The sequence below is a fragment of the Cajanus cajan genome, chromosome 1, assembly GCF_000230855.2.
Source record: "Cajanus cajan strain Asha chromosome 1, NIPB_CcT2T_4, whole genome shotgun sequence".
Lineage (NCBI taxonomy): Eukaryota > Viridiplantae > Streptophyta > Magnoliopsida > Fabales > Fabaceae > Cajanus > Cajanus cajan.
In genome coordinates this window covers 84,964,423-84,980,272 of record NC_138517.1, presented here as the reverse complement: position 1 = coordinate 84,980,272, position 15,850 = coordinate 84,964,423, and the positions used below count along the sequence as shown (strand labels likewise).

The 15,850-nt window shown below is 34.1% G+C and overlaps 3 protein-coding genes across 3 annotated transcripts; all 3 read left to right on the top strand.

Annotated features, from left to right (window-relative positions):
• The first annotated feature begins 1,117 nt into the window (after positions 1 to 1,117).
• Positions 1,118 to 5,139, top strand: LOC109816429 (BAG family molecular chaperone regulator 2). Its single transcript, XM_020381443.2, has 4 exons — positions 1,118 to 1,459; positions 2,258 to 2,514; positions 4,248 to 4,394; positions 4,809 to 5,139. The coding sequence occupies exons 1-4, from the start codon at positions 1,249 to 1,251 to the stop codon at positions 4,947 to 4,949; spliced, it is 756 nt and encodes a 251-aa protein (XP_020237032.1). The 5' UTR covers positions 1,118 to 1,248; the 3' UTR covers positions 4,950 to 5,139.
• Positions 5,140 to 6,658: 1,519 nt separating this feature from the next.
• LOC109816419 (Tetratricopeptide repeat (TPR)-like superfamily protein) lies at positions 6,659 to 9,283 on the top strand. Its single transcript, XM_020381431.3, has one exon. It carries the CDS (start codon positions 7,116 to 7,118, stop codon positions 8,892 to 8,894), a length of 1,779 nt encoding a protein of 592 aa, XP_020237020.1. The 5' UTR covers positions 6,659 to 7,115; the 3' UTR covers positions 8,895 to 9,283.
• A 985-nt stretch (positions 9,284 to 10,268) lies between these two features.
• On the top strand, positions 10,269 to 15,807 carry BRCA1 (breast cancer susceptibility1). Its single transcript, XM_020381410.3, has 13 exons — positions 10,269 to 10,394; positions 10,472 to 10,525; positions 10,612 to 10,682; positions 10,927 to 11,040; positions 11,219 to 11,703; positions 12,030 to 12,137; positions 12,232 to 13,182; positions 13,258 to 13,358; positions 13,495 to 13,681; positions 13,771 to 13,977; positions 14,074 to 14,239; positions 14,370 to 14,488; positions 15,231 to 15,807. Exons 1-13 carry the CDS (start codon positions 10,348 to 10,350, stop codon positions 15,579 to 15,581), a joined length of 2,961 nt encoding a protein of 986 aa, XP_020236999.1. The 5' UTR covers positions 10,269 to 10,347; the 3' UTR covers positions 15,582 to 15,807.
• Positions 15,808 to 15,850: the final 43 nt, after the last annotated feature.

Genomic DNA, 15,850 nt, shown 5'->3' with positions numbered 1-15,850 from the left:
GCTTGCAACTTGATAATTGACTCAATTGTTTTGTGAAAATAATAATAAATTTGGTTGCGCCCGAGTTGCACAAACTGAATTGAGAGGATTTAGAGAGTGACTATCGTGCTTGGTGCTTCAAATCTCAAACTATTTGATCTATATTTGATCAAAGAAGTGTGCTAAGAAGCCGAGTAATGAGTTTCAGAAAGTTATTAGATTGACCAGCTTTAGCAAAAAGCCAAAAGACACGTTATTTTTGGTACATTATTTTATATCAATAGTTTTGAAAGGAATATAGTAAAATGCATTTTGACACCTTTAAAAATGAATTTTCAATTTATATTAATTATACGTACAGTTTGATGAACTCGACCAATAATTCCCTTGTTAGGCTAGTAAATCAATAATCTACTGTCTTGATTGAATGGATGACTAATTGAAGTTTAATATGATTATTTCACATCACCACCTAGCTATCCTTATCATATGACAACCATGATCCATTTGGCAAGTAAGCCTCATTTAGTCCAAGTGTTATTCAAGTTCCCTAATCATGTAATAAACTTTTGCAATCCAATCCTTACTCTTATATATAACCTAACAGCAAGTTGTTAAACCTTATCTTTCTATATTAAATAATTGTACATTAGTCTACAAGCAAACCCACAAAAAGTCCAGAAGACAGCGAGCTATCCAACAGCGTGCGATGGATTGACTTGGACTGGAATCAACGGCCAAGATGCAAAATGACTACTTTTAAGGTAATGTCACTTTTGGCCTTTTTCCCTGCCTACTCATGAAAACGAAACTAATGAAACACAAACCACCACATAAAACGAAATCATTCAACATAAACCAACCATGAGAGATGGCTGAAACCGCAATGATAAGAACTCAAAAACCCTAGTCCAACGGGAACCGTCCACCTGTCCGATTTGACCTCAATACGCTCATTGACACGGTTCCTTCAACTGTCGGCAATCTTAGCTGTCACTACACACAAGCTTACTGACCCGGACACGTGGCACGCCTCTGATTGGTCCAAGGTTCTCGCGTTCTAACCCGCATGAGCACCATAATTTTATTTCCACTCCTCATCCCTTCCTTTCGTACCGTATAAAACCCCCACACCCGCAAACATTACACCCTATTTGTGTCGGCAGAGACTAAACCGTTTTTTTTTCCTCACTCCTTCTCCTCATGAGTTAGATATTTTCTTTTCCCTCATTTTCTCCGTTTTTTTTTGCCGGGAAAACTCAGTTCAAAATGATGAAGAAGAAACCGAGCGCGACGGAGAATTCTTCGTCCTCGTCGTCGACGGCGAGAGAAGAAGAGACGGAGTGGGAGATGAGGCCCGGAGGAATGTTGGTGCAGAAGAGGACCGCCAAAACGGAGGCTGTGACACGCAATTTGCGCCTCCGAATCGCGTACGGCGCTCTCCGTTACGAGATCCACGTCGGTTCAATGGCCACCTTCGGTAACACAAATTCTGGATCTAAACTGTTATACCGTTCGTTGTTAATTAATTTTCCTACGCTCTGTTTCGCTACTCAGAAAATCACTATTATTATGTTGAGTAATGTTGGTAAAACTGAGTTAGGTAGGTGTTTTCAGTGCAGCACTATAAATCATCATTGCTGTTGCTACGTCCCTACGTAGCATGGCATGAACCGTCGGAGTTTTTTTTTTTTTTTTTTTATAACAATTTAATTAAAATGCAGAATACAATGTATTGTAATAATAAATTCATATCTAAGAGTGCATGAATTAAACAGTTATTTCGGCGTAATCTTGAATTTAAGTTTTAGGTTTTTTTTTTTTTTTTTTTCCGATTGAATCTGAGTTATTATGTAGCTATTCCAGACTCTTTGACACTGAGTCGACTCTAATATTTAAATATATGTTAGAAATGCTCAGAAATTTTATCCGTTTTGTGTAAAATTATCTTCCGGCGAAAGAAATATATATTCTGTAGAAAAAAAAAATTGATATCTATATTAATATTATTGAGTTTTTAAATTATTATTTTAAGAATTATATTTAAGTGGTTTTTAACTAGTTGTGAGTGCAATAATTTGTACGCTAATGATGCATAAGTATGAAACTCATTTTGCAAACGAGACGAGTGATGTTGATAATGATAGTGGAAGGAAGGAAGGTGTGGTGATTGGGTGTGATTCGGTGATTATTGAAATAGTTATATGACTAATTAGCCCCGCTGTAGTGGAATTGAGATGAAAATTCTGAGGGTGTAAGTGTGAAAATGACATGACAGGGGAAGTGAAGAAGATTCTGAGTGGTGAAACGGGTTTACAGGTGGATGAGCAGAGGCTGGTGTACAGAGGCAAAGAGCGTGAGAATGGAGAGTACTTGGACGTGTGCGGAGTGAAAGACAGATCAAAAGTTGTGCTAATCCAAGACCCTTCCAGCATTGAACGACGCTTCATCCAGATGCGTATCAACGCTAAGATCCAAACCGCACATCGCGCAATCAACAACGTCGCAGTCCAACTTGATCAGCTTGCAGACCAGGTATGCAATGCAACCTTTTCAAGGAACAAATCTCATATACACTCATTATATGAATTAGATAATTTAAACAATATTTACTAGTGATAATTATAATAGGAATTGTAATTAGAAGCTCCTAAATACCTAATGAATTTGAATTAGGAGCAATTCTTTGATGATTGGTCAAAGAGCGCATCTGTGCATGACAGTGTTTTACTTATTGTCATGACCAGTGATACTTTGTCTTTGTCACACAGCTGGAATGACGTGGGTCAGTGCCAGACAGTGTGTGTTCTGTATTTTAGTACTCCATATTGGGAAAAGCACAAACATACAAACCGCTTTAGTAACCTCTTAGCTTAGTGCAGTGGACCAAGTTTACTTATATTAGAATTTGTCGGGTATATCACATCAAATTATGTCATCATGGAGCGTCTCAGATTTCAATTTAATCCCAGTGATAATTGGGTAGGAGCCGTGGGGCTCTTGTAATTAACTAATTATGCATTTCTTTTCAGTCGAGCCAAACATGTCTAGTTAATATTTGTACAAGTGAATATATGCGTTTAGAAATTTTGCGTATACATCGTTTGCACGGAGTAAGTGTGTGTTTGGCAGTTGGCAAGCTGATTAAAGTTAATGATTTCGTGTAAATTTTGAAGCAAATTATCATTGATTTAATCTCAATGTTACTGTTTGCACACTAAGTCAATTAATATTACATAAAGATGATTTTTGGTTTCTAAATATTTTATAAATTGAAAATAATGTACTTTTATAGTTAATTGTCATTATTTACGCACCACTGCCTCATGACGGATAAAGAAACCCTACCCAAAGTCAAACTATCTAATTCTCAACATGATCGTAACATTTAAGAAGCTTCACTATTAAACCTCGGTATAAAGATTATATAATCATTGTATATAATAGACATTATTCAAATCGTTATATAATAAAAATACTATTTATGTAATTTCAATTTTGCAAATTACAATATATAACTAATTAGTACTAATATATTATTTTATATTATTTTTTGAAAATATATTTTGGAGAGTGCAAGCATCGGATGTATATACAGATTATATAAGTTATTTTTTTATATAAATTTGTTAGTTTGATTTAAATTATTTTATTTGCTATAAACACCGGATTTACTTACATTTTGTAATTAAATTATTATATTACATTAGACTTGAGCTCAGTTAAACAATTTGTTAGTTGTATTTTATATTTAAATATAAAATAACACTTTGTAGTTTGTTTAATTAAAATGCGAGTAAAAAAATTGTTAATGAATATCTAGATACCACAGGATAAGGAACATGAATATTAAAATTGCTACTGTTGTAAGTACAGGTTTGAGAACGAATATTACTTTAAATTAGAACACATAAAAATGGGTATTATAGACCCTACTTAAAACCTGCTCATTGCCATTACTAGACACGAATGAATCAAGTGGTTCAAAACATGATCAACATTTTAAACATCCAACCTTTGTCTGAATTAACTTGACCAATTAATGTTTACGTGATTGTTCTGAATAAGCGCTGGTTGATATTCTTCCGTATCATGCTTCATGCTTGGACTAAATGAAACCATAATAGGATGAATCCATTTCTGAAACTTAATGCTTGATATAAAATAAATAAGCAATTGAGTTTGGAGTGATCACTTATATAAGTATTATGCAACGTTACCCGAAATATTGTCCGTTCATAACATACGACCCATTTTCTTTTCAATAGGTCTCTGCCATTGAAAAGTCTATTTCCAACGGAGTCAAAGTACCAGAAGTTCAAATCACAACACTAATTGAGATGCTTATGAGACAAGCAATCAAATTGGAAAGCATTTCTGCAGAAGGCGATGCTTCTGCACAGAAAAATTTGCAGGTATTTTTCGAAAGAACTCCAGTTCGCTGTCAAGTAGTACTTATTTTGGGATTTGACTGGTTTCATTAATTTGGAAGGTAAATCTGTAGCTATTGATTGATAATGCTTCTAAATATTTTGGTATGGGTCAACATCATCTTTAAATAAATTTATTGTTTCTTTAATCCTATAATAAAATTGAAGAGGACTTAACGTGCATTAGAAATTAATGAAAGAAAATAAATAACCCAAAAATAAAGGAAAAATTCTTTGTTTATTTAGAGTAGCTTTATTATGCATGGAAAATATTGCTGGATATAAAGTCTACAGTCTTTTATCGACCATACAAAAGAAGTTGAATAGGAGCATAATGTAGATTTTGTCCTGATAGGGAATAATTGGTTATATGCGTAATCTGATGATTACTTTTTTCAGGGAAAGAGAGTGCAAAAATGTGTTGAAAAACTGGATCAACTTAAGGTAACTAATGCTAGTATAAAGCCTGTTGTTGTTACAACCAAGTGGGAGACATTTGATCATCCACCATCCTCAACCACGTGGGAATTATTCGATTGAGTTTAATCTTTTTTTACTCCAATGTCTTCTCTTTGTCTATACGTTCTTGCTTCTTGTTTCGGAACTCTGTTAATAAGTCTTGCTATCCCACTAGTAGCTAAGTTTTTCTCCAAAATACTTCTTCAAATGGCAATTGAAATAGAAATCGGAAATGTTAATAATATATCCATATTTATTATTTGATGGTGAATTTATTAGTCGTTTCTTTCACGTTTGAATTTATGATCTTGTACAATTTATCATTGATTATTTTTAACTGTTTACATTTATTAATAAGGTGCCTTTTGAACATTATTTAATGCGTGGGGGGGCTTTCCATTGTGGTACAGTGCGCTGGTACCTTGCGTTTTCAAGTTCAAATCACGTGTTATAACTTATCACCCTTTACCATTAATTCTAATCACTTTTTAGGTTATGCTTGAAAGCGAGTAGGTTTTAGGGGAGAGTTGAGGAAATGACAATTTTTTTTCATATGTATGAATTACAATCGTGTCACCAAATTTAGAATACAGGACTACGAGTCTACTCCAAGTTTCTTTTACTACAATGATTCTAGTGGTTCAAAAATGTAAAAAATAATAAATCACTTTTGATAAATATATTTTAATTTTAAAATTAAAATAAATTGATATATTAGCATGAAGTTAATGTATTATTCTTCATTTATTTTTATAAGTATTATTTCTGATCCTAATCATAAGAAACAAATTAATTTTTTCCTTGATCCTAATTATAAATAACAATCAACAATATTTTGAATTACTTGTAAATAAATTTCTTTTATATTTTAAATTTATTGTTAATTCTATTTTTTTATGCATTCATTTATTCTATATTAATCGAATTGTAAGTACCGGTATTAAAGGTATAAAAAAGTACTGAAATTAAATATTACAAATTAACAATCTCTTAAAACATGTAATATGTTTACAAAAAAATCGAATTTATGGTAGAATAATTAAAAATAATTAATTTACTTATTTTGCTTGTTTGTGATAATTTATTATGTTGTTTATAATTAAAATCAAATATAGTATTAAATAACACAATTTAAAATCAAAGTATTGTTCTCCTCTCTTCTTTATAACCTAATTTCCAGTCGTCTCTTTAGGGCGTTAAGGAATTTATAATTTTTTTTATTGAATAATATGTTAGTATATAATAATAATAATTATTTTCAATAATTCTTTTGTTGTGTTTTAATTACGCTGGCTAACACTTACCTTAATTAAAATATAATAATATTTATTTATTGTTGAATATTTAATGTCTACAAGTGTATTGTGTCACTGTGTCTTATAAAACGAGGAAGGTCAATTATACCTTTTTTTTTAAATACTAATATTCTTTCTTGATAATTCTTTTTATTTTGTTTTTCTTTAGGTTTTTTTTATGTGGTTTAAGTAAAACTCTCTCCGCTTTTATTTTACTTATTGGTTTTTTTAAGTAGATTTTTATTTTATTTATTTTATCAGTTTCACACCGAATTTACACTTATAAAGATAAAATAATACTTTTAATCATAATTTTTATACCTAAATCAGAGATTGAATTCTAATTTTAATTAAAGAACTCTATAAAATAATACTTTTAATCAGAATTTTTATACCTAAATCAGAGATTGAATTCTAATTTTAATTAAAGAACTCAAATGTTAAGCTAGTAATATTTGATATTTAGTTATATATTTTCTATGAATGTAATTGGTTTTTATATAAATTTGAAAAACATATATTGCAATAAGATTCAATCCCATAACATTATCGGTTAAATATTTCGAGTCTCATGTGTCAATTGACATATACCATTTTCGTTTTAAAAAAAAATAAAAATACATGATTCATCTTTGAAATTGCTTTTAGTTCTTTAGAAGTTATGTTAAAATTCTTGAAGAAAAAAAACAATTTCAACCAAACAAAAATTAAATACAACACATACAAACATAACAACTACCCGTAAAATAATAGAATACACTAATGACAAAGGACATTCTAAGTTATTTAAAATAGATATTTTACATTTATCGCACAATTTATACAAATGTCGCTGACATTGAATAAAGTTATCAGGTGTTGGTGATGATGATGGATGAACATAAGAATAACATAATGAATCCAAGTCTTGATAAACATAAATGTTAGTTTGGCATTGGCATTGGCGAGGCAAATGAAATACTCAAACCTTTGTTCATTGGTAGAGAGAGAGTCATCCCCACTACCCTACCTTGTCACCAAATGCATTGCTCTATTGCAATCTTGTGGCTCTTCCCAATACAAACTAAGGCAAATCCATGCATTTTCCCTAAGGCACGGTGTCCCACTCAACAACCCTGACATGGGTAAATACCTCATCTTCACAGTTGTATCCCTCTCTGCACCCATGTCCTATGCTTACAACGTCTTCACCGCGTTGCACAACCCCAACATCTTCACGTGGAACACCATCATCAGAGGCTACGCTCAAAGCCAAAGCCCCAACCTTGCAATTCATTTCTATCGCCAAATGATACTCTCTCGTGTTCAACCCGACACTCACACCTACCCTTTTCTTTTAAAGGCTGTTTCCAAGTCCCTGAACGTTAGAGAGGGGGAGGCAATACATTCCGTTACCATCAGAAACGGGTTTCACTCGTTGCTTTTTGTTCAGAACAGCTTGCTTCATGTATATGCTGCTTGTGGCGACACGGAGAGCGCATACAAGGTGTTTGAGTTAATGGAGGACAGAGATCTCGTGGCTTGGAACACTCTGATTAATGGGTTTGCTCTTAATGGAAGGCCCAATGAAGCTTTGACTCTCTTTAGAGAGATGGGTGTGGAGCCTGATGGGTTCACCGTGGTTAGCTTGTTGTCTGCTTGTGCTGAGCTTGGTGCTCTAGAGTTAGGACGGAGGGTGCATGTGTACTTGTTGAAGCTTGGGTTGAGAGAGAATTCTCATGTTACTAATTCATTGTTAGATCTTTATGCAAAGTGTGGAGCCATCAGGGAGGCTCAGCAGGTGTTCGGTGAGATGAGTGAAAGGAACGCGGTTTCTTGGACGTCGTTGATCGTTGGTTTGGCTGTTAATGGGTTTGGAGAGGAAGCGCTTGAGCTTTTCAAGGAGATGGAGGGACAAGGACTGGTGCCCAGTGAGATCACTTTTGTTGGGGTTTTGTATGCTTGTAGCCACTGTGGGATGTTGGATGAAGGGTTTGGTTACTTTAGAAGAATGAAAGAGGAATATGGTATCATGCCTAGGATAGAACACTATGGTTGCATGGTGGATCTATTGAGTAGGGCTGGTTTAGTGAAACAAGCGTATGAGTATATTCAGAATATGCCAGTGCAGCCAAATGCTGTTATTTGGAGGACCTTGTTAGGGGCATGTACAATACATGGACATTTGGGTTTGGGAGAGATAGCAAGATCCCACCTATTGAAGTTAGAGCCTAAACATAGTGGGGATTATGTGCTTCTTTCAAATCTTTATGCCTCTGAACGTCGTTGGTCAGATGTACAAGTAGTAAGGAGGTCAATGCTGAAGGATGGTGTTAAGAAAACCCCTGGCTATAGTCTAGTTGAGTTGGGCAACCGTGTTTATGAATTTACTATGGGCGATAGGTCTCATCCGCAAAGTCAGGATGTGTATGCACTACTGGAGAAGATCTCAGAATTGTTGAAGCTAGAAGGTTATGTGCCTCATACTGCAAATGTGCTTGCAGACATAGAGGAAGAGGAGAAGGAACAAGCTTTGTCTTATCATAGTGAGAAAGTTGCAGTTGCTTTTATGCTTTTAAATACAGCACCAGGGACCCCAATCAGGGTTATGAAGAATTTAAGAGTTTGTGCAGACTGTCATATGGCCATCAAACTCATATCAAAGATTTATGATAGAGAGATTGTTATCCGGGACCGTAGTCGGTTTCACCATTTTAGAGGTGGTTCATGTTCCTGTAAAGATTACTGGTAACATGGCAATCATCAGGATTTGATAATGGCATCTGGATAGTAAAGTTCTGCATTGATTTTGAATTACAATGTGGTTCTTTGAAATAGAGGCCGTGAGACATAACTATATATGTTGCAATCATTCTCAATAATGCTTTCTGCTGCAAGTGTCAACCAATTCAAGCATCTGACACATGGATAAGTTAGTGAACATGCCTAAGATTATGGAAGTTTGTTTCAAATTCCATATAGAATGTCCCGTTTTGACCAAATACCCTGACATTTGTGCCAAAGTATAAATAACGATATATTTTTTCTGTTGGCCGTGCTAAAACTTGTCTAGTTTGGCATATTTGTACATCAGTAATATTACATGTATAATAAAAATTGTATAACATTACTTTTTTTTTTTTTTTTTTCTATCTCTTTATAATAAATAAAGTGATGAAGTGAAATAGATATAAAGTGGCGGAGAAAAATAGATATAAAAATAATGTTATATAAGTTATTATATAATTTTTATTATATATGTAATATTCCTCTTTTGTACATCATATACCCTCAAGCTTTTGTGCTTTATTCGGCTGGGTTTTCTATTATTGTTTCACTGCTCGGTGAGCCATGATAATTGCAAGATAGAGCAGCCTTAAATTGAATATTTGTTCAGGGAAAAATGTAAATACACCGATTCAACTTTAGCACCTTTGCCAGTGAATGTGAAAATTGTAATGAAGTGTTGCAAACAGCACTAATGATGAATATTTTGTTAAAGTAAGCAAGCAATTACCAAAAAATCAGCTTGTTTGCAACTGCACTTCAGTCACTGAAGAAAACTGTTTTCTGCAAAGATAGCATTAATATTAAGAAATAAAAAGATTTACTATTTTTCTTTTAATAAATACATAAAATATATTTTCTTTTACATTACTTTAATGCTTTTTGACTTTTGTCCTTTAAAATACAAAAATATGATAGGGTAATCAATAAGTTCTTATAACAACAATAAACAATCATCAAACCTTTTTACTATATAAGAAAAAAAATTCTTGTAAATTTAAATTAAAAACATAGCACGTACAGGGATAAAAATTTTCATATTAAAAAATATAGTAAATATGAATTAAATTAAAATAAAAATATATATAATTTTTTTATATTATATTTCAATAAGAGATTGTTATATATAATAAAATAATAAAATTATAGACTTTAAATAATTTCAAAATTTAGTGTGAAAATCTGAAAATCATTATACCGTCAATATGAAAATTAATCGCATAACGTATTTATGACTTATGAGTTGATTTTTTATTCTTTCTGAAAATAAAATACTTGCAAAAGTAAGTAATTAAACTAGAAACTAGTAAAATAAAAAGAATTAGAATTGGCGCGTGAGAAGCGCGCGGCTTTTAAATTCAAAATAAAAGTTAAAAGGTGTGTTGTGTTTGTGTTGTTGTTGGTGGTGAGATATCGCAATGGGGGATTTGGAGCGAATGGGAAGAGAACTGAAATGTCCGATCTGGTACCAACTTGTATTCCATCAATCGTTTCTTTCCTCTCTCTGTTTCCGTTTTTATTCACTTGGCTTTGTTCACACAGTTGGAGTTTGCTCGATTCCGCGGTTTCGCTTACCTGCAACCATCTTTTCTGCAAGTAAGCGCACTCTCCACGTGCTTTACGATTCACGATTCCTCTTTCCATATCATCGCTAATTAAACCTAATTTTATTTCTCATTCAGCTCCTGTATATTCAAGTCCATGAAATCAGCCTCTGCGTGTCCCGTCTGTAAAATTCCTTTCACGCGCCGAGGTACGTTCCGTCTTCTTTCTTTCTTATATAACCCTAATTTTGCATTCACATCGCCGATTTCTTTTATTTTCTTTTAATTTTAAATTACATATTAAAATGGATTTCGTGTTAATTGTTGAACTCAATTTTTTCTGTCTGCGACACATTTTTCTTAATAATGCAATTCATTCGGTGGAAACTGGAAAGCGTTGATAGGGTCCATTTAGTAATTTTGGCTAAAGAACACGTTATATGTTTTTGGTAGAGGTTCGTCCTGCGCCTCACATGGACAACTTGGTCAGCATATATAAAAACATGGAAGCTGCTTCGGGAATTAATATATTTGTCACCCAGAATGCACCTGTTACTAAATTATCAGGTGTGGGATTGTGCCTTTTATCTTCATATATATGTTGCTATGCCACATACTGCTTTTTGATTAATTATATTTGTGTGTCTAGCGTTGTGAGTTTATGCATTGCTTAGATTTGAGGGACCTGCCTTTGTGAATGGACTGCACCTTTTTTTTTTTAGTTATGGTTAAAATTATATTGCAGATGAAGAAAAGCAATGTGAAGGTGGTGCTGACAACTCTGACAACGTGGAAGCTGGTGAGACTCATAAAAGTCATGCACGGGGGAAGAAAACCGTTAAGAGAAAGAAGTCGAAGACAGTTCAGACCAGCACGGAAGGTTCAGGCTCTGGTTATGACTTTGCAAAACCTTCTTTTCCTGCAAAGAAAAGGGTGCAGGTGCCGCAAAATATTCTTTCAGAAACTCCGTTAAAGAATGTGAAGGTTGGAGACTCTGTTGGTGACATTAACAAAGAGGGAACTGAAAAGGTGTCAGTTATGGAAGATGAAAGGCCTCTCCAAAGTGAAAAATGTGATCCTGTTCTTTCACCATTCTTTTGGTTGAGAGAGGAAAAAGATGGTGAAAAGTTGAGTCAACCAACTGATGAGGATCAAGTTATTGACGGCTTAACACCAAACCCTCCCTCATTCAGTGATCTCAAGGACTCTGATGATGAAAATCCCCCGTCGGTAAGTACTGGATTAACTGACAAGTAGATTATAAAAAATAATGGAATTGCTGATTTGTGTTTTGGTAGTTGTGCATTTTATATGTCTGAAGGGAAATCAGTTGACATTTAGCTTTCCTATATTTTAACATGTTTTTATATAACTTGTTTTTGCTTGAATGACTACTTGATTATTGGGAAAAGCAAGCCTCATTGATTTGCTTATTTTTTAAGTTATACTCTGGCTAGTTAGACATTAAAACAGGTTGCATTGCTCAAGCTGACTAATACAGGTGATATTAATATTAAATTACATTGCTAACACTGTTTCTTGCCATTGTCGTGTAGGATGAGGTGCTAAATAAAAGTGCTGTTAATTTATTTGATAGTGATATGTTTGAATGGACACAGAGGCCTTGCTCTCCTGAATTGTTTTCAAGTCCCTCCAAAATGCAGGTAGTGAGAATCGAAGCGACTGGATATTAACACATAATTTGGAATTGTATGTATTACCTACTTATTAAAGTTTTAATAAGTTGTATGTTAGCAGGTCAAAGATACTTATGAGGATGATGAAAATCAAGAGGAATTGGTGGCTGCCACAATGGAGCTGGATGCAAATCAGGCAAGTGCTGATTCTGACAACATAAAACTTGAGAATCTCAAAGAAGGAAACAGATTGGTTGATGCATTACCACCGAGTATGTCTCCTCCTCACATTAGAAGTATGGATGATCTAAATGGAAAGAAAAGGTCTACAAAAAGAGGCAGAAAGGCTAGGGAAAAAATTAGGCAAGACCAGATTGGGGAACCAAAGAATTCAATTGACAGAATGCATGTTGATTCAAATATATCAATAGAAGTCTCTCATGAACAAGCATTGAACTCTAATCACAAATCTTCTTATTTGGGGAAGGTTACTAGAATGGCCAAGAGGGTTTGTTTCAGTACCAGTTCCATTCCAACACCTATAACTGCTTGTACGGTTCCCAGCACATTAGGAGGTTTAGGCAATAGTGACATGAAGATCGCTAAGAATTCAAATACTTCACTATGTAAACAAGAAAATGAGAAGCAATGTCCTCAGGAGATTGCTCTAAAAGGCCATATGAAGAGGTCTGGAAAACAAAATATTGACCAAACCAATGAGTTTGCTGGTTCTGCTTCATCCATTTTTAGTCTGCAGACAGATCATAATGGGAAGACCTCATCTAATAGAAAGCAAAGCAAAAAGAAGTTTTCCAGAAAATCTATGTCCTGCAGTAAAGAATTCAGAACTACTAAAAAGCCAAAACTTTCCTCTGATTGTATCTCCAAGACTAAAAACGGTGTAGAAATTCTACCTAATGAAAGTATTCATCAAGGTCCGGAAGTTAGGAATTTGAATAATACATCAAAAGAAAAGCATTGTTCTTTGATGGATGAAACATTTTTAAAGAAATGTGGGAGTCATGTAAAAAAGTATCAATGTGTTTTCTGTCACTCATCAGAAGAATCAGAGGTAATCTTGCTTATTTTCTTGTGTTGTAATCACTATAATCGGTCTGGAACTTACAGTATGTAAACTAAAATACAGGTTTCTGGCCCTTTGGTGCATTACCTTGATGGCAAGCCTGTAACTGCAGATTATGAAGAGGGGTCTAAAGTAACTCATTGTCACAGGAACTGCACAGAATGGTAAAGATTTGTTGCATGGTTGATAATATATAGCTTTATTTTGCCAACATGGATTTTAGTTAGGTTGGTTTTGATTTGGTAATTGGCACTAGTTTGAATTCAAGATTGTAAATAATGTGTTTTAAATATGCATCAGGGCCCCCGATGTATACTTTGATGGTGATGATGCAATAAATCTTGAAGCTGAAATTTGTAGAAGTCGAAGAATTAAATGTAGTTTCTGTGGACTTAAAGGGGCTGCACTTGGTTGTTTTGAGAAAAGTTGTCGCCGGAGCTTTCATGTTCCTTGTGCCAAATGGACTTCTCAATGTCGATGGGATACGGTATGTGATAAAAATCGAACCCCATTTGAAATTTAATGCTATTTTCTGATAAAAATCTTTAATTAGATTCTGCTAATTTACTGTTTCAGCAAAATTTCGTCATGTTATGCCCTCTGCATTCTTCCTCCATGTTGCCCTGTGAAGGTTCTGGATCCCAAAAAAGGAGCAAGAAATGCACAGCTAGAGAGGGAAAAAACCATGGTCCTGAACATGACACTACAAGCCAAAGTCGGACTGCTCATAGATCATACAAGAAAATTGTACTATGTTGTTCTGCTCTATCCGTACAGGAGAGGGTAAAATAATTCCATTTAGTTTCTAAATATCTTATTATCATATTTCTCATTAAAGAACTCTGATTTATTGCTTTCCTTTTATGGTTGAAATTGTAGAAAGTTGTTTCTGAATTTGAAAGAGTATCCAAGGTTACAGTCTTAAAAGATTGGGACTCAAGTGTTACCCATGTTATAGCTTCCACGGATGAAAATGGGGCATGCAAAAGGACCCTCAAGGTATTGTTGGGTATCTTGGAGGGAAAGTGGATTCTCAATATTGAATGTAAGTTCAATCCTTTTTATTTTCTAATACCAAGTCCTTACATAAGATTAAATTAAATGTCAGAATTTCTTCCCTTTTCTTGTCTGGTAATTATTTTACTTCTGGGGTTGGTTGGTTTTTTTCTAAGCAGGGATCAAAGCTTGCTTGAAGGAAAAGGATCCCGTTGATGAAGAGTGGTATGAAATTAATGCTGACATCCATGGAATTAGGGATGGTCCTCGTCTTGGACGACTAAGAGTATTGAACAAGGTTGGATTTTTCATTATTGTCGCGTAGTCGTTGTTGTTATTATTATTATTATTATTGTTGTTGTTGTTGATGACGACAAAACAAAACATAACGGTAATGTCCTTCTGGCTGCCATTGTGCTGCGAAGATTTTTTTTTTTTCTGTAACTGCTCCAGCTAAGTACAGGTAAGAGAAATCATTCACACAAAAAGTATAAGAAGCATACACCTAAATATCTGCAAAGCATAATATAAGGAGTTAAGATCCTCTCCATTTCTCTTTTCCTCCATTTCTTCCGTGCATATCTATCCGTTTATGTTTTTAAATAGCAACGGTTACTTTAGGGACAAGAATTTAGATGCTAGCAGCTGTTATAGTATACTATGCCTCTGTTTGGCAGTAGAGAAAATAAGCGGCGAGAATTGGAGGAACGAAAGCGTGTCAATTTTCATTCTTCCATTTTCTACCTTTCCAGTTTGTCCTTAAATTCCTTATACACTTACGTTTGTCTTAGAATTGCCAATATCATTTAATGACAATTAGTTATGCATTGGATGATTTATAGCATGATTGGATTGCCGTTAGGTGTTGAAGGATGTTCTTTGTATCTTTTTATTTCTGAATGTACTTCTAAAACTTTACAATGGTTACAGAAACAGGTTATTAGTGCATTTCAGTTGAGTTAAGCTGGAGTAATTGCTGTCTATTTCACTAAATGCTTGATTGTAAGCTAATGGATTTGTGACTACAATTTCTTATGCAGCATCCAAAGCTTTTTGATGGCTACAAGTTTTACTTTATGGGAGATTTTATACCTTCATACAAGGGGTATCTGCAAGAACTTGTGGTTGCTGCTGGAGGGATAATTTTGCACAGAAAACCAGTGTCTGGTGACCAAGAGTCAATGTTACCAGATATGCATCCATACCAAACCGTCATAATTTACAGCCTCGAGATTCCTGATAAATGTAAGCCTTCGAAAGAGGATACAATTTGCAGCCAAAGGCGCCACGTTGCAGAGGTTCTAGCAAGTTCTACAGGTTCAAAGGTAGCAAGTAATACATGGATTCTGAATTCAATTGCAGCCTGCAAACTGCAATGCCTTGGTCAATGAAATGTGATTATTGAGGTCATTAATGAGTATGATCTCAAACTGAGTTTCCTCTGCATCTTTACTTATCATGGTAAAATAATATTGGCAATATTATGCAACAAAATTTTTTGTAGTCATAATATATACTTTGAATCATGTTTCATGTATTTCCCCTCTAGTGTGAGAATTGTGTTTGAACTTTCAAACCATCATTTATCAATGATAAAATCTCGATCTATTTTTTTAACGGCAAAACGCAAATGATAAAATCCCAATCTCTTTGCAACTAT

Excerpts from the sequence above, each read along its gene's own strand:
- LOC109816419 (XM_020381431.3), top strand. The coding sequence starts at position 7,116 with ATGAAATACTCAAACCTTTGTTCATTGGTAGAGAGAGAGTCATCCCCA.
- LOC109816429 (XM_020381443.2), top strand. The coding sequence starts at position 1,249 with ATGATGAAGAAGAAACCGAGCGCGACGGAGAATTCTTCGTCCTCGTCG. Across the intron at positions 2,515-4,247 it reads TTGATCAGCTTGCAGACCAG|GTCTCTGCCATTGAAAAGTC; the intron begins GTATGCAATGCA and ends TCTTTTCAATAG. Across the intron at positions 4,395-4,808 it reads CTGCACAGAAAAATTTGCAG|GGAAAGAGAGTGCAAAAATG; the intron begins GTATTTTTCGAA and ends TACTTTTTTCAG.
- BRCA1 (XM_020381410.3), top strand. The coding sequence starts at position 10,348 with ATGGGGGATTTGGAGCGAATGGGAAGAGAACTGAAATGTCCGATCTG. Across the intron at positions 11,704-12,029 it reads ATGATGAAAATCCCCCGTCG|GATGAGGTGCTAAATAAAAG; the intron begins GTAAGTACTGGA and ends ATTGTCGTGTAG. Across the intron at positions 14,489-15,230 it reads GACTAAGAGTATTGAACAAG|CATCCAAAGCTTTTTGATGG; the intron begins GTTGGATTTTTC and ends TTTCTTATGCAG.